Here is an 18874-nt window from a genome sequence, read left to right as displayed (position 1 = left end):
TTAGACTTCAGTGATAGTAAATAGAATCATAGCACTATACAAAACTGTTGGGATAAACAACTTCATGGAATTTTTCCCAGTGCCTGAAGCATTTCTTTGATCTGTAAACAAGTAAATACCATCTGTTGGGATTTTGTAGAAAACCTGATTCTCTATTGTTAAGTCTAAGAAACTGGGTATCTGCATCTGTTTTCATAATCCTTACCATGGCACCAGGATGCTTTATATATCACAGAAATGTGACCCTTTACAGCATGATTGTTATGGTAAGGACTTGCCTGATCACAACATGACTATAGAACTGAGCTTAACTTCAAAACACCCACTTAAAGCAAAATCCTAGCTATCCATAACTGTCTATATTTTTTTATTTGGGAGGAAGTTGGTAGACACATTTATCATTGTATTCCATCCACCATTTTCAACTTTTAAGAATGTCTGTGAGTCCTATTTAAGTCTCAGAGACATTTTTGTAAAACAAAGATGAAGGTAGAAACTGGCACTTTCTTTGCCAGCTTTCTGTTTGATATTTTTGGTTAAAACTAAAATAATTAAAAATGGATGGAACAGGGATTTTGGCTGCTGGGGAATTCTGGGAGGTGAAGTTCATACACTTTAAGTTACCAAGTTTGAAAAACATTGATCTTCTAGAACATAGAATTACTGGCATTTAAGATTCAGTTTGAAAATGATAGATGAGTTAGTTTCACAGGTCAATGCAAGTCAGATTTTAGCAGATATTGCCCCTTAGATAATTATTGTATTGCTGCCTTGGAAGAAGTAACTCTAAGCCAGCAAAATATTCATTGGGTTGACAGTACCCTAAAAGGATTCCACTTTTGCAATAATGCACCAATAAATCGCCTGAGTATTAGTCTCCCAGGGCCCATAACTCAAGTAAGTAGAGCTAAGACAGTAAATTGGTTCAACCAAAGTAGTATGCTTGACAAATACAGAGGTCCCATGGGATTCAAAATAAAACATTTCCAACATGTTGAAAACCAGGGGAAATGGTCAGAGACATTTTAAGGTAGAGGGACCAAAAATATACAGAGTGGATATTGGAGAATCGGAAGCAAGCACACTGCAACTTCCAAGGCACTGACAATTTGTATAGCTCTTAAAGCAAAAGACATTGACCAGCCATGTTTCAAGGGTTTCTTTGATATAGTACAATCCCTTTGGTCTCTGATTTTCACAAATGCTAGAATACTATATGCTATGCTTATCAAAATTGAACACTTTTTCTTTTCAAGCCTAAACTCTTTCTAGGTCATCATGTGTACCCTTTTCTCCTGTTCATCTGTAAGATTCCTTTAATCCCCCTTACTGGAAAATGTTTGGTCCCATATATGAGGGGTCCTCAACCTTAGCAACTTTGTGGACTTCAATTCCCAGCAAAGCTGGCTGAGGAATTCTGGGAATTGAAGTCCACAAGTCTTAAAAGTTGCCAAGATTGAGGACCCCGCCATATATTATAGAATTAAGGATGATTTTAGTTCTTTTAGCTTTGGGTAAGTCCAGTCCACTCTTCCAGCTGTGTATCTAATGATTGCAATTGCCCAGGTAGTAATCGCCTTGCTATTTCCTCCACTTAGTCTGGACTTTTATGATCTTTATTTTTGTAATGTATTTGCTTCTAGCCTTCTTCTTGACTTCATTGTGCTTGATGTTGTTATCTTAAAGGATGTCCGGGTATTTGTAATCATTGTATTCATCCGGACTCTTGATGTTGTTTCCATTGAACATCTTGATTGCTTCAGTTTGTACTATTTCCCTCTTGCTGATGATAAGGGTGGCATATTTGTCCAGTCCAAATTCCATTGCAGTATTCTGGCTGCGTATTCAGACAATGCTGAGCTGTCTATTTCAGATGGTGTTTCTTCTATGCCTTCAAGTTAGCTTTGACTCCTGTTTGTGGTTTCCTTGGCAAGATTTCGAAAGTGATTTGCCATTGCTTGCATCCTAGAGCTGAGATACAGAGAGTCACTCAGCTTTTTTTGTGCCTTGGGCAATACTAGAGCTCACAGTTTCCCAGGTTTTAACTCGGTGCCTTATCTGGTGCCACCAAACTGGCATGCTCTACCTTGCTTATAATCTGTCTCTAACCAGAATACATCACGCCATTCTTAGCCCTGCTTAAACATTCATCTTGAAAATGACATGCAAATATGCAGAAGGAATTTCTGACATACATTTGGATAGCAGTGTATGACCCAAGAGAAGATTTTAGTAATCATTTAGTAATGATTGTTAAGATGAAAGATAAGGAAAGATATGACTAAGAAGAGAAGTGGATTTAAGGCTACTGGGAAGAGATAGATGTATAATGCATGCATTGGGTGCTCCATTTGATTTTAAACAGCTTGTGAGATATTCCACATGTCTCCACAAATACTGAAATTTTGCATGTTTTTTTTTAAAAATTGGTTCTTTGGAATCTGAAATGCATCAATTCTACACTAAAGTCCTAAGGCTGCAATTATATCTGATATCCAATCTGTAGCTCTGAGAGAAGGAGACAAAATAATTGGTAGATTGGATTAGAATAATTCTTCACTATACTTTGTTTCAGAAGAAAAAAAAATATCACCCATTTTCTCTGCCCATGGTTTCCTTCCAGTCTTGGCTACATTCAATTATTCTTCCTAGATTTTAGCCCATTACATCTTAGACCTTTTAGCTATCCTACGTTCAGGTTCCTTAGTGATTATCCACATGTTTCTTCAATGTTGCAGGCCAGTTCTCTCTATCCATTTTTATTTTATTCTTTGCCATTTTGACGCTTGGAATCCTAGCCTTTCCAGTTCTGCAAGGATTAAACTCCCACATAATCAATGCATTAATCTTTTTACCTATTAGAAATACTGTTCTGTAAGCTGATGTTTGCCTCAATTCCTTATTTTGGAATATGCAGCTGTAATTCCCAGGAGCGCTTGGTCTGATTCTCAAGACACTGGTTACGTTGAAAAGTCCTGTGTCCGTCAGCTTATATGAAGTGTTTGCAAATATTGTGTCATTGATTCTGTTTTCATAAAGCCAAAGAACGTCAGCCCTGGGGTACCCTTCTGACTGGCAAATTAAGATGTAGTCTTCCTCTTCTTTTCTTCCCTGAATGTTTATCCTCTTGTAAGGTGCTACATAAAAAAAGAAATAAAGCACAACAATTACTCAAGTTCTCTCCATGTTTCAGACCTTTCTTTCAGATATTTCTCTACCATTGTTAGTTTCCCCCCCCCTTTGGAGGTGATTGACAAAAGCATTATACAAGGAAATATATTTTGTGCTGATTTTGTTAAATGCACTTTTTCATTCACTGTGCAAGTCTTTAAAAAGTGTTTGGGGAGAAAACTACAATGGTATTATTAGCAGTTTTCCTTCCAATAACAAAAGTTTAGAAGGAGCCATTTTGATCATGGCCACATAAAAGAAGAAAGGTTTTAAATATCTCTTGCTGCCTGCTACATTTTGATAGTTATTAATGGACACACCAACTCCCACTTGCATTATTAAAAAAATCTGCATGCTAAAAGTAAACTATTCATTAACGTTTCACCCTTCTGATACAAAGGTGAAAAATGCCAGGTGCTACAATATAAAATGTAAGTCAGAATGTCTTTTTCAAGATTGGGGGTGGGGAGAGCTAACTTCAGAACTTCCCTTCCAGGGAAATTTCTGCAAAGCCATAAAAATAGGAGGCAGGAAGTAGAATCTCACTTCTTCTGTGGATATTCATAGGCATAATTGAGAAGATATGAAGAAGGTTAACCTGATTATTTGTTATGAAACAAATGATGACAACAATGAACCTTATCCTTCCATGATTACAAGAGTGTGAGGGAGACTGGAGATGACCCTGGTCCCCCCCACTGCCATCTGGGTCACTTTGTTGGAACATAACCAGATTGCTTTCCTTGGATAGCTTCCTTCCATGGCTGGGTGTGTAGACCCTCTACATGATCTTCTAAAATAAATGACAGCTATTGTAAGTAAAATAACCCCACACTTGAGATCTTGTCTCTGTAGTATGAAGTCAGCAGAGAAGGAGCAAAGAGGACCCATAATCCCCATGTACTTTGACACAATTCTACCTGCATAATGGATTAATATACCAAGTCTTTAAAAAGGAGTAGGGTAGTAATTTCCAGGCTAACCATTTTTATCAAGGTATACTCCTTCAGATTTTTGGCCACCCTAGATTAATACATCTTTTCTCCTACAGGTAGTCTTCAGTGCTAAATATGTAAAAGCATATCCTGAAATTCTAACTGATAAATAATGGCAAATCATTCGGCTTTTTGCCCCTGACATTCTATGGCTACTAACCTTCAATTTTCAAGTCAATGTACTTGTAATCAGCTTCACGATAGTTGACAACACAAAGGTAACGTCCAGCATCTGTGATCCTTAGATGGGTGATATGCAACATAGAATAGCCTCTTTTCAATTCCTCATATAATAATGTAGCTCTTCCTTGAAAATGTCGGTGTTGCCCTGACAGGTCTTCTCGTCCATTTTGGAGCTTGTAAACTTCCTTGGCTTCATCTGACAATTTTTGCTGCCAGAAAATATTCAACTGTGTCAGATTCAGGGAGTTATCAGTTGGAAAGCGACATCCTATAGTCACATTGCTTCCATATTCTGCAGAGTAATGAGGCTGAATAACACTCACTCGGAATAAAGCTGGAAAAAAAAGAAAAAAAAGAACTTGAGTATCCACCAGGCAATTAACATTTTTATTCAGAAATATGTGCGTTGTAACTCAGTTAAGTAGGAGCCTGCAGATACACCTCTAATCATGTGGGGTCCTTGGTGCTCTCTGAACCTGGTTGTTTTCTTGCAGATATTTCATTATCAAACTAGGTAACATCATCAGTGCTGTAGCACCAAGGACCCCACAGTTCAACCCTGAGCTACAAATATTCTCTTCTCTCAGTATTTTGCAAACACCTAAATAAGTTGAATATCTAAATATGTGCATTTCCATATAAATGAAACACAACCACCAAGGTTTATACTAACTAAAGTGTGAGGTCTTCAGTGCTCTTTGAGCTTGGTTGTTTTCTTGTAGATGTTTCATTATCAAACTAGGTAACAATAATCAGTGCTAGAAAGAAGTGGATTTGATGTCTTTATATATTCTTTATATAATTGATCTCTAATCAATTGAATGCCTGTGGTTTATATTTGTGCGACATGTTTTTCTAAGGGATTCCACATTCATGTGCTCATAGTCCTTGTTGCTCCCATCATGTAAATCTGAGAAGCGGAGTCAACTGTAAAGGACTAAGGGGACAGTCTTAATCATTACAGGCTTTCTAGATGAGTAACTATAATCTCAGAAATAGTCATTTCCTTTGGTCCTCATTTTAATGTAGATTTATTCAGTAATATCCTTTCCATTTCTGGTATGCAAACCAATTTTTTTTTGCTGGCTGTACTTTTACTGATAGAGTGAAAAAAAAATCCTAAATCAATGAAAGGTGCATATATATATAATGTTAGGAAAACTATATTTATATATTTATATTTATTTGATTTATATACTGCCCTTCTCCCGAAGGACTCAGGACGGTGTACAGGGCAATAAATATCAAAAATACAAGGTACAAAAGTTAAAAGAAAATTAAATAATTATGCCCAATGCAATAGATAATTAAAATCAATATTAAAACCCCAAACCCATCAGACCAGGCCGGCTTGTTCGAATAAATAAGTTTTCAGATCACGGCGGAAGGAGCGAAGGTCGGCAGCCATCCAGAGCTCAACCGGTAAGCAGTTCCAAAGGTCTGGCGCGCCCACAGAGAACGCCCTCCCCCTGGGGGTCACCAGTCGACATTCTCTGACCGGTGGCACCCTGAGGAGGCCCTCTCTGTGGGAGCGCACTGGACGAAGGGAAGTTGACGCCGGCAGCAGATGCTCCCGTAGGTAATCCGGACCCATGCCATGTAGGGCTTTATAGGTCATCACCAGCACCTTGAATCTCACCCGGAGGGCAACTGGAAGCCAATGCAGCTCACGGAGCAGAGGTGTAACATGGGAGTATCAGGAGACCCCCGACACAACTCGTGCAGCTGCATTCTGCACCAGCTGAAGCCTCCGAGTGGTCCTCAAGGGCAGCCCCGTGTAGAGAGCATTGCAGTAGTCTAAATGAGAGGTCACGAGCGCATGAGTGACCGTACGCAAGGCATCCCGGTCCAGATAGGGCCACAACTGGTGCACCAGGCGAACCTGGGCGAAGGCCCCCCTAGTCACAGCTGCTATATGATCTTCTAAGGAGAGCTGTGAATCTAGGAGGACACCCAAGTTGCGAGCCCTATCTACGGGGGGCAATAACTCACCCCCCATAGCAAGAGGTGGAACAATCCGAATTTCCCGAGATGCCGGTACGCACAGCCACTCAGTCTTGTCAGGGTTGAGCCGAAGCCTGTTCCTCCCCATCCAGACCCGGACAGCCTCCAGGCAACGGGACATCACGTCGAGGGCATCACTGGGGTGGTTTGGGGTCGAAATGAAAAGCTGGGTATCATCAGCATACTGATGATACCCAACTCCAAAACCACAAATGATCTCACCCAGAGGCTTCATATAGATGTTGAACAGGAGAGGCGAGAGGACCAACCCCTGAGGAACTCCACAAACAAGAGGCCTCGAGGTCGACCTCTGCCCCCCTGCCAACACCGACTGCGAACGTCCCAGAAGGTAGGAGGAGAACCACTGAAATACAGTGCCTCCCACTCCCAACCCCCTGAGACGCCGCAGCAAGATACCATGGTCGATGGTATCAAAAGCCGCTGAGAGGTCTAATAGGACTAGGACAGAAGAACAACCCCTGTCCCGAGCCCGCCAGAGATCATTCACCAGAGCGACCAATGCCATCTCCGTGCTGTACCCGGGCCTGAAACCCGATTGGTATGGGTCCAGATAATCAGCTTCCTCCAGGAACAAAAGGAGCTGATGCGCCACCACGCTCTCAACAACCTTCGCAAGAAAGCGAAGGTTGGAGACCGGACGAAAGTTGTTTAATACAGCTGGGTCCAGGGCAGGCTTCTTAAGGAGGGGTCTCACCACCGCCTCCTTCAAGGCGGCGGGAAAACTACCCTCACTCAAGGAAGCAGCTATCACTGCCTGGATCCAGCCTCATGTCCCATCCCGAGCTGCATAAACCAGCCAGGAGTCCAATAAACACGTGGAGCTCAGCTTCCCCATGATCCTGTCCACATCTTCCACAGTCACAGGATTGAATTCCTCCCAGATGACATCACCAAGACCGCCCATGTCCTCATCGTCAGACTCTGCCCAGTTGGAGTCCAAACCGGTCCAGATCTGAGCGATTTTGTCCGACAGATGTTGGCTAAACTCCTCGGCACGACCCTGCAAGGGCTCCTCCCTCACCTCCTGATTAAGGAGGGAGCAGGTCACCCTAAACAGGGCAGCCAGGCGGTTATCTGCGGACGCGATGAGGGTAGCAAAGTAATTAGACCTTGCCGCCCTCATCGCTGTGAGATAAGACCTCGTAGAGGACCTTAGTCGCAATCGATCGGATTCAGACCGGCTGGATCAACAGCTCTCTAGGCCCCGTCTCCGATGCTTCATCTCCCTGAGCTCCGCGGAAAACCATGGAGCCCACTGGGATCTGCACCGGGTCAAGGGCCGCAAGGGTACAACTCGGTCGAGTGCCTCCGTGGCCGCCAATGTCTACCAAACATAGAACTATTAGGAGAAAAAGATACAAAAATGGGGAAATATTTCTAATCAGATCCCTTTTTTTCTTTTTGATTTGAACTGATGCAAAAATGAGAAGCAATCCATTTAAATTTGAAAATTAGAAAAAGGAGAATGAGAAGCTGAGCAGAGCTGAGCATGACAGCTGCTTCTAAATTGAGAAGCAGCCAAAGACAGTGCAGAAAGACACCCGAGATGGGCTTTTTGAAACAATTTCATTGTGAAGAGTCCCTAATTTCTAGCCGGTGTTTTATTTTTACGACCCATTTCACATGATCCATAAACAGGGAGATTGCTGTGAGACATTCCAGGCATATTTAAAAAAGATTTTTTTGCAGATATTACAGTAAAGTGATAGTGCAATTAGTAACATTTTTCTTCTAGTGATGATTACTAAAACACATGTTATGCTAATTTTAAAGATCTGTGAGTATCGAGAAGAGGATTCTAAAAAATCTATAATTCTAGAAATGGAAATCCTCAATAACATGAATTGGGGTGTGGGGAAAGAATTTTTGCTGGTATTTGGTATTCAGACTGTGAATGTGAAGGCCTAATGAATGCCACAAGGATGGTCTTCCCTTCTCATAAACCTAACATGGCTACGTGGTGAGTTACAAAATGAAAAGTCCAGGTGAGACACAAGAAAGGGTTGTTGAAGGAGAGACCTTCAGTGCACACTGGTGCCCTGTCAGGTTGGTGGTTCCAGCGGATTCCCCCAAACCTGTTAGATGTGGCTTCTTTCCCAGAAGGCCTTTGGTTCCTAGCTGCTTACCATGAGTTTGAATCTATAACTGGAACAAATCCTTTGGAGATTACTCCAGATACATGGAATCCTCGGTCATATCTGAGCTCGGTTGTTTTTTTGCATACATTTCATTACCTAACTAGATAAACAATACCCCAATCAAGGAACCAGCAACTCAGACAATCAAACAGTAAACAATAGCAATAATCAAGGGAATATCAAGATCGCTCTCACCAATACTGATGGGGCAAGCCACTTGTATACAGACAGCAAATCTTTCTAGCACCGATGATGTTACTACAGTAGTTGAGTAATGAAACCTCTGCAAGAAAACAACCAAGCCCAGAGAGCATCAGGGATGCCACAGTTCAAACCTGAGCTGCAAATATTCTCATTTTTTTTTTGCTGGTACTCCAGGTAAGTTTGGAACTTCTTTTATGCTGGTTGAACGTAAAAGACACAAGCAATAACACTTGTCCTTTTGAATATCTCCTACTAAATTGCAACAGGGTTTGTACCCAAAGGAGCACGGCCACACCAAAGCACTACAACATTGATTCACTTTGGCTGAAAGCCCATTATGCAACAGTTCTCCTGACCTGAATTTTTAGGGAGTAGTGAACAGCTTAAAGTTCTGGCACAAATCTGAAATTCTAAATTTGGTGGACAATTCTGAGAATATTATTGGAAAATGTCCAATAGAAAACTCACCTGCTGTCAAAGAAAGTTGGGTTGCAAAGAGCAGAAATGGTAGGAACTTGGCCATTTTTCCAGAAATATCTTTAAAAAAGAGTGACATTCATTAATATCATAATACTTCAGCAGGTTGACTCAAGCTAAGGTGCTTTGCACTGTTTCTGTCAGTAAAAGCTAATTTACTGAGAACTTAAAAAACAACAATTGATAATAGAAGTAGGAAGATATATTTTTTTCCTTTGCCACAGAGAAATGGCTCTTTAGCCTACTGTCTTCTAAAAAAAAGCATGCCTGTCAATTGAGACCATGCTCAGATTCATTTGCAGTGTGTCCCCTGACCCTGAAAGTTACTGGGTAGACCTGCAGCCCAAGACATTTAGCTGCCTCCAACTCCAGTTTCATCAGAAGAAATGAGCCAGCATTTGTATCTTACTGCCCAATGGCAGTAATGACTATGTCTGTCCATGGCTAGGTCTGAAGGCAATCTTGAGAATTGAGAGAGCGAAGTTTATAATTCAGCAGAAACTTTGCTGGGCTGGTCTCCAAGTTTAAAAATTCTTCCATAGAACTTTGCTGCTGCTGTCTTTCAGGCTAAAGCTAAAGCATTTCCTGCTCAGATGGATTGATAATTGCATTTAACCTTTAACTTACCTCTTGTATGCTATTTTTGGTGCATTATTTTAGTACTAAATTGTGATTTGTAGTTTTATTTCATGTTTTTATCTAACGGTATGCTTTTATATATTTCTTTTGGAAGCTGCCTTGAAGATGCATGGATAAAGTTTTCTATCAATCTAATTTTAAAAACAAAGCAGGTGTTTGACATGAGTTTGGACATCCAACCTACTTTGAGTAGTCCTCAACTTAAATGCACAATTGGGACTAGAACTTCTGCCATTAAGCCATGTGGTTAAGTCAGCCATGACCAATTTTATAACCACTTTTGCCGGGGTTGTTAAGCAAATCACAAAATTGTTAAGTAAATCCAGCTTCCTCAATTGATTTTTTTTTTGTTAGAAAATGGACAGAAGTCACTTGAGAAGGTTGCAGATGATGATCACATGACCCTGGGACACTACAATCATTGTGAATTTGTGCCAGTTGCCAAGCACCCAAATTGCAATCATGTTATTGATGTCACAAGTCACTTTTTCCAGCATCATTGTAACTTTGAATGGCTGTTATATGAATGGTCATAAGCTGAGGGCTACTTGTATGCCCAAAACAGAAAAGGGCATGCTGGATCAGACCAAGGATCTATCCAAATACGATAGTTCTATTCATGCAAGGTTCTTGGAAACTTGCATCAAGAAATATATGCATAACCAACTGGTAAAGTAAGAGCTAAAATTATTAAGGACAAAGGGGCATATTTCTTCCCAAAAATAAAAATGTATTTTTAGATTATATCCCATGTCCTTTGCAAAGGCACCCCAAAGGTTACAGGATAGATCTCATCCTGTAAGACAGGGATATTAAACTGCTGGCCTGCGGGCCGGATGCGTCATGGCAAAACCGCACCCACCCCATTGCCCGGCAATGGAAAAAAAGGCACGATACATCGTGAGACATCACGTGGCGTTGCAAGTTTGACACCCCTGCTCTAAGAATTGTGAAATCTAGCTCAGTAAGAGAAATTCCAATCTCTCCTAGTCAGCCCAGGCACAGAGGAGAAGAAAAAAACCACGTGCTTTGCTGAGTAGTATATGTGTTTGTGTGTGTTTGTTTATCTATATGGTTTTTGTCCCGCCTTTATTATTTTATAAGTAACTCAAGGTGGCAAATATACCTAATATTCCTTTCTCCTGTTTTCCCTGTGAGGTGGGCTGGGTTTTCTTCAATATCTTTTGCATATTCCACCAAATTTTAATCCAAAAAGCTTTGACTTTTTTTACAAGTCCACCATATGTGAAAATACGTTGCATCCTCACAACCACACCTCCAACATTTGGGCTGGCAGTTCGGATACATACTTGCTAGTTTTTTAGGGTCTAAGTGCCACCTATAAAACATTTTATAAAAATTCTCTCTTAAATTTTGGGCAGGTGGGCTGGGTTGAGAGAGAGAGAGGACTGGCCTAAAGTCAGCCAGCCAGTATCTAGCCTGGTGCCTTAAATCACTAAACCAAGCTGGCTCTGTTGTTGTGCTGGAAAACCTTTGGATGTACAAAAATCTACTTTTTTTTCTTTTTCTTTTGCCTCACCCAACCAAGCTGCTCCTCTTTGCCAGTCACATTCCAAACAAATCCTTTCCAATAGCTTCAGTGGGAGAGGATTTGCAAAATAAACACATTTTTTAAACCTTGGGAAGAAATTGGCAATGCCTGCCTGCCTGCCTCCCTCCCTTTTGTGTATACTGCAGGCTCATGGTTTCTTCTGCTTCTGATCCCCTTTCCCCGTGAGAGAGAATTGCTTTATAAATTGGCAGCGTGAGGCAGAATCATAACACTAATGAGGTGGTCATCAAGTTTCTGAACCTAGCCCCCTGCTCTGAATTAAACTATTGTGGGTAGGTAGTTGTCAGCTCCTGCACAATTGCATGATTGCAGCCAGTGAAGGCAAGTCCACCAACTCTTTGGTTTGGTTCTACCATCTTATTGTTATGATTTTTTCCCCTCCCTCACTTCCTATCAGAGCTTGCCTGCCTGTACTTCAAATCCTATATCCTGCCCTCTGGGATGACAGAAAGCAGAACTGGGAACACCAGTCATCAGTGTGATGATTTGGACCACGTGATATTCAGACCTCATGGTCAAGGTAGCCTTGCATTAAAAATAGTACCTGTGTGGTTTAATCCAGCTTTTTCCCCCCCTAAAGACTCAAGGACCTCGTCATGGTTAGAGGGAAGAGCATTATGGAACAGGATTGAGTCCTAAATGGGGATTCCACTTTACTTTCTCCATTAGAGCAGAGGAAGGAACAACCATGAGAACAAAATCAACAGAGGTGAAATGAAGAATGAAAACAGTTGCAGGAACCTAACAATAGCATCTACACAGAGCTTCCCAGCAGAGGCTTGGAAAGAGACAAGGGACGCCGAGGGAGGGGAGAAGGCAACTGGCCAGCATCCTTTGGCTGTAATTGAGATGCCTGCTTCCTTTGTGCATCAGCTTTCCTAGGTATAGATGTCATTAAAGAACTGGGCCTGACAAGATAGCTCCTGTACTTAGTCTTGCCCTGTGTACAGTATTCCTAAAGCAAAATTGGATGTTTTCTACTGAATGACTTCCTTTTCCAAAGAATTCCTGCATTCTGGTTTGGATAAATATTAGGACTGTCTGGGAACCCAAATCTGCAATAGTTTTCAAAGTAAATGGAGATGGAGTCATGAGTTTATCTGTCACTCTTTCAGCTTTTACTGACTTGTTGGCACATGGGTTGGTGCTTGGGTTCCAGTGGTGACTATAGCAAACTGCGGTCATGCACTTTTCATTTGTCCTCCCACTGAGCACTCCTGTAAACCCCTTACCCCCAAGCCCCTGTAGATACCAAGAACTATTTTGCACTATCTTTTATATCTGGACTAGAAACTTGCTTTTGAAGATGGCCCTAACAAGTTACCTGAAATATGACCCTCCTCTGCATATGCACAGAGATTTAAGTACATTTTTTTCCTTTAAATTATGCCAAACAGCAAAGTCAAAGGAAAATGATAGAGCATTTCGTAGACCAGAGGCCACCAACCTTTTAGGCACCGGGGACCGGTTCTGTGGGGAGAGGTTTTTTCACGGACTGGAAGGGGTGTGGTTTCGTGTGCTACCTGCATCCCATGGTTTGACCTTCGCTTGTTTGCATGGCCCGGTTTCTGGCAGGCCACAGGCCCGGTACTGGTCCACAGCCCGGGGGTTGGGGACCTCTGTTGTAAATGATATCAGAATCTCTGCACTTTTGCCACTATTTGTCACATTCTTCTGAGAGTGCTTTTAAAACATTAACTAAAATTTGCCCTCTCGGAATTCTATCAAATTCAATATATCTGGGGAGTTACAGGTTTGGGAAGGCTTTCATGGCTGTAGTACAGGAAGGCTCCTACTCCTATTCCAGTAATATTTTGATCAACCTGTTACCTTTTATAATCCATCCAATACCTGGAATTCTCAGTGTATCATAGGGGATTGAAAATAATTATATAAAATAAAAATTATGGAAACAGCAACATACATAAGCTATTTACTGTATTATCTATCATCTCTCTGTCTTCTCCTCTCTCATCTATTTCTCAGTCTCAATTTAATAGAAACCCTTAAAATAAAATAAAATAAAAACTAAAATACACCTGGGAAAGAAGACAATCTTAACCTGGTCCAAAAGAAACATGGGATAAATAGTAGGCATGCCTCCTTTTCTCCTTGGGGCCCCTGAGCAGAGGTTTTCCCTAAACAGGATGGATTAAACCCCATAGAAAACCTGGATTTGTGCCCAGAAAGATTTTACTGAGAAAGCTGCCTACAACAACAAGAATTGGACGGGCAAGGGAGAGGGCTTTGGCTGGGAGCCTTTAGGCAGTTGAGTCCCTGGCTAGAAATGCCTCCTGGTGGCTGTGGACCACCATTATGGATGGATGCCACAAAGACGTTGTACATGGATGTCACTATGCAAATGATGCCATCAGGTATGTAGTGCATTTCCTTCATGCACTTGACCTCTTCTGAATTCTCTTGAGTGCAAAGGACTAACACATTAGAGAAACTTGTTTTAGAACTCTGCAGAGATAACCACTGTTGTATATCAAGATTCTACTCACCTCCAGAGCCGTGTCAGTTGATTTCCCTTGATTTCTCACAAACAGACTTCCCTCTGTGCCGGCTTGAGTTAAGTGTCTAAAGTGCTACCAGAAAGCAATGATTCTGCTTCCTTTACAGCCAGCTGGTTGTTTTAAAATAAAAAAGCAGCAGTAGCAGAGCAGCAATAACAGTGGGTTTTTTTCCCCTAGGAAGCAGAATTTGGTTTCATTTTCAGCAATAACCATTATCTGCCTCTTGTTTGCACATCAGTGGGAGTTTCCTGACTTGCATCTGATCATAATAGAAATGCTGATGATATTGGGAGTTCTTCCCATGCAGTGTACATTTGTCTCATTTCCAGCCTGTGAGTGAGGCAGGCTTAGGTCATCCAGAGGTGAATCAGAGTTAGTCATTTTTCCCCTTTCAAGGCAACAGCCTTTTGGGGTGTTTTTTTGAGGTGTGACAGAAGTCCATTCAAGTGTATCCATGATCCATCTGGTGCCTGTGGGCCACTTGAAGCTGTCCAGTCAACTACTGACCCCCTCAAATCACTGGACAACACTTGTAAGAAATGTGCCAAGTCTTGAAATGGGATTTTAATGGAATGGAGGGAGGGACAAATCCCTTCTATTGCCTCACACACAAAAACACAGAGGAATCTGGAAATTGGTATTTATTGCCTCTATTAAAAAAAATGGGAAAATAGAGAATTTCTAAGTAATAGTGCTGTTTGCTTTTTTTTTCCAGTTGTTGTTGTTTTTTCCTTTTTAACTTTCTTTGGTTTGACTTAGAATGGGCTGTTCCGCAAAAGGACATAGAAGGAATCTAAAGACAATGGACAAAATCTAAAAGACTCTAAAGATGATGAACCAATCCTGCGGGAGGTGTCTTTCTCACCGGCTGGTAGCTTGCAAAGGAGGAAGGGCAGCGTAGCTTGAAGAATTAACCAATCACTTTGCTCACCCTGCTCCGTTCACAGAAAATCAGGGCAGGAGTGGCAGGGAATCAAAACAGAGATATAATGGAGTGTGTCGAGGATGGGAGTAAGAGATGCTGCCTGGGGAATGAGCAGATAAAAGAAGGAGGAGGTGGTCACAACTGAATAACAGGCAGAAAAAGCAGCTTAGAAAGAATCTGCTGTAATTAATCAGGTGGTAAAAAGAAACGGTGGGATTTTTGCACTTTCAGACTTGCAAAATTCTGTTACAGTACCTTACAATAGGAAAAAAAATACTTTATGATGCTACCTGTTTGATCTTCTTGAGAGGCTGAAAAGCGGCAAGAGGTGTGCAATAGGAACTGGCAATGGGGGGGGCGGGTAGTCAATTTTAAAATGGTACAGGTAGTTCTCATTTATTGACCACCTCATTTTGCAACTGTTCACAATTATGACAATGATGAAAAAGTAACTTTGTGGCCAGTCCTCTCATTTACAACCTTTGCAGGTCTGTAAAGCAAAGGAAAGCCGACGTAAAACTGTAAACCAGCCACAGTTGACTCAGCGACTGTTTAGTTTAGTGACTGAATTGCCAATCCCACTGGTGGTTCATAAATGAGGACTACCTGTAATAATTTTCTGCCCGCCCAAGAATGGGTAAAGGGTTGAAAGCACTTTTAACTCCACCGAATGGAAAATAGCAGCATTTTTGTCCTGATTTCTCTAGAGCAAAAATATTTTGTTTGTATATAATAGCCAACGAACACTTTTCAGCACACTAATGGAATTTAAGGCCTAGATATGCTGTTTTTTTTTCAAGCAGGCAGATCAGGTTGATTGGTCATGAGGGAGCATGGCTGAACGCAGACTGAGCTGGGCTACAATCTCCCTCAGCAAAAGTGAGACAAAGAAGATTTGTCCAGGCTGCCTTGCTCTTTAAAGATATCCAGCTGAGCCAGGATGAAGGGGCAAGAAAAGACATTTTACGGGCTGCCCTGGAATGGCTGCAAGTAAGGAAACCCCAAAGGCAGCTCAGAAAAGCTCCATGTGGGAGGGCCAGCCTCCTTAGGAGTAACAATCCACATGACTCCTCAGTCATATAATTTTCTTAATAGTCTTGTTAAAGTCAGTCCCCGCTCTTTCAGATTGGGTGAGCAAGCACAGAAGTGCAACCCACCCTCTGCATAAAGCTGGCTATTACAAAAACGAAAACCCAAAAGCACTTTATCTCTCCTCACCCTTCCCTAACTCTGCAGCAGTAACCCCTGGGAAGCAGTAAGAGGAACTAGTCCTGAACAGTCACAGCAAGTGGAGAGTGGAGATGACTCGGCTAATTTCCCTTTCCAAGAAAACACCATTGGGAGGGGAAAAAAAGCAACCAGGAATTTCTTGATGGGAAGCAGGGGTGGGAAACAAAGAACGAAAGCCCTTGAGAGAATTGGAGGGGAGAAGGGAAATAGTAAGGACTTGCACATTTGTGGAGTAATTTGTAGGATGGAGGGGAAAAAAGATTCCCGGCATTCTAAAGAATTGGGAGTAATTGCTTCTCAGGAAGGAAGAAGCATGTTGACATTAACTTTATTTAAAACAGGCATACAACTGCCCAACCTTCAACCGACTCTGGGTGGGTCCCAAACATGCTTTCATCTGAAGATAAAGCTCCTTACGAGGAAATACAGGGACTTTTTCAGCTAAAGAAAGAAAGACAACAGAGAGGACTTAGTTGTGGGCCTATCATAGCTGCGGAAGAACTATTATACAGACTGAATGCAAACTTAGCAACAATGAACCTTTAGGTCACAGGGGTAGGCAACCTTGGCTCTTTTATGACTCGTGGACTTCAACTCCCAGAAGCACAGCTGACTCAGGAATTCTGGGAGTTGAAGTCCACGAGTCATAAAAGAACCAAGGTTGCCTACCCCTGCTTTAGGACTAAGTCAAACCACCGAAAAGGCCATTATTGAAGGTTTCTATGATGGCCAGCTAGGGTTGAAATCAGCTACCAAGTGAGGCCTAGATGAAGCCATCCTCCTCGTTTCTCCTGTTGCCTTTCTTCACAGGGCAGCTGGTCCGGTATGCCTCTGGGAGGAGGAGGATGCCATGTCATGCCTGCTAGGAGCAGCAGAGGTGCCTCATTCTCCACCACATCTCATCTTCCCAGGTGTCTTGAATACACGTGGTCCTAGACTTACAACAGTTCATTTAGTGACCATTTAATGACCCTTCAAAGTTACAGTGGCATGGGAAAAATCAGGAGGTGAGGGAGGAGCCCTTGCAGGGGCGGGCCGAGGAGTTTAGCCAGCATCTGACAGATAAAATCGCTCAGATTTGGGCCGGTCTGGACTCCGACTGGGCAGAGTCGGATGGGGGTGAGATGAGCGGTCTTGGAAATATTATCTGGGATGAATTCGATCCTGTGACTCCAAAAGAGGTGGACAGGATCATGTGGAGGCTAAGTTCCACCACGTGTTTGTTGGACCCGTGCCCCTCCTGGCTGGTGTACGCAGCTCGGGAGGAGACACGAGGCTGGATCCATGCAGTAATAACTGCTTCTTTGAGGGAGGGTAGCTTCCCTACCACCTTGAAGGAGGCAGTGGTGAGGCCCCTCCTCAAGAAGCCTGTCCTGGATCCAGCTGTTTTGAACAACTATCGTCCTGTCTCTAACCTTTGCTTTGTAGCGAAGGTTGTTGAGAGCGTGGTGGCACATCAGCTCCCTCTGTTCCTGGAGGAAACTGATTATCTGGACCCATACCAATCGGGCTTCAGGCCCGGGTACAGCACAGAGATGGCATTGGTCGCACTGGTGAATGATCTCTGGCGGGCTCGGGACAGGGGTTGTTCCTCTGTCCTAGTCCTATTAGACCTCTCAGTGGCTTTCGATACCATTGACCATGGTATCTTGCTGCGGCGTCTCAGGGGGTTGGGAGTGGGGGGCACTGTTCTACAGTGGTTTTCCTCCTACCTCCTGGGCCGCTCGCAGTCAGTGTTGGCAGGAGGGCAGAGGTCGGCCCCGAGGCCTCTCGTTTGTGGAGTTCCTCAGGGGTCGGTCCTCTCTCCCCTCCTGTTCAACATCTATATGAAGCCTCTGGGTGAGATCATTCGTGATTTTGGTGTGGGGTATCATCAGTATGCTGATGATACCCAGCTTTTTCTCTCCACCCTGAACCAACCCAGTGATGCCCTCGATGTGATGTCCCGTTGCCTGGAGGCGGTCCGGGTCTGGATGGGGAGAAACAGGCTTCGACTTAACCCCGCCAAGACTGTGCATACCGGCATCTCGGATTGACCATTCTATTCCATCGTTAATTATAGGGGGTGAGGTGTTACCCCCCGTAGATAGGGCCCGCAACTTGGCTGTCCTCCTGGACTCACGGCTCAGTTTGGAAGATCATATAGGAGCCGTGGCCAGGGGGGCTTTTGCCCAGGTTCTCCTGGTGCGCCAGTTGCAGCCCTACCTGGACCAAGATGCCCTACGTACAGTCACTCATGCGCTTGTGACCTCCCAGATAGACTACTGCAACGCTCTCTACATGGGGCTGCCCTTGAGGACCACTCGGAGGCTTCAGCTGGTGCAGAATGCGGCCGCGCGAGTTGTGATGGGGGTTTCTCGATACTCCCATGTAACACCTCTTCTCCGCGAGCTGCATTGGCTTCCGGTTGCCCTCTGGGTGAGATTCAAGGTGCTGGTGATGACCTATAAAGCCCTAAATGGCATGGGTCTGGACTATCTTCGGGAGCTCCTGCAGCCAGCATCAATTTCCCATCGTCCTGTGCACTCCCACAGGGAGGGTCTTCTCAGGGTGCCGCTGGTCAGGGAGTGCCGGCTGGTGGCACCCAGCGGGAGAGTGTTCTCGGTGGGTGCACCTGCCGTTTGGAATCAGCTGCCGGTGGAACTCCAGATGGCCCCCGATCTTCGCTCGTTTTGCCGGGACCTAAAGACTTGGCTATTCGAGCTTGCCGGCCTGGACTGAGGGTTTTTAAGGTTTTATTTTTTATTTTTTGGGGCTATCTAATTTAATTTTTATTTTAACTTGTATATATTGTA

General features: G+C 43.1%; 1 protein-coding gene across 1 annotated transcript; it reads right to left on the bottom strand.

The window, feature by feature from the left end:
- CD274 (CD274 molecule) lies at positions 1–9272 on the bottom strand (the record flags this gene model as incomplete). The annotated part of the gene is made up of 4 exons (XM_081316202.1): positions 1–101; positions 2856–3137; positions 4327–4683; positions 9185–9272. 4 exons carry the CDS (start codon positions 9270–9272, stop codon positions 1–3), a joined length of 828 nt encoding a protein of 275 aa, XP_081172328.1.
- Positions 9273–18874: the final 9602 nt, after the last annotated feature.

The sequence above is a fragment of the Vipera berus genome (assembly GCF_964194415.1).
Source record: "Vipera berus genome assembly, chromosome: 2".
In the NCBI taxonomy this organism is placed as follows: Eukaryota; Metazoa; Chordata; class Lepidosauria; order Squamata; family Viperidae; genus Vipera; species Vipera berus.
This window is presented reverse-complemented; position numbering and strand designations above follow the sequence as displayed.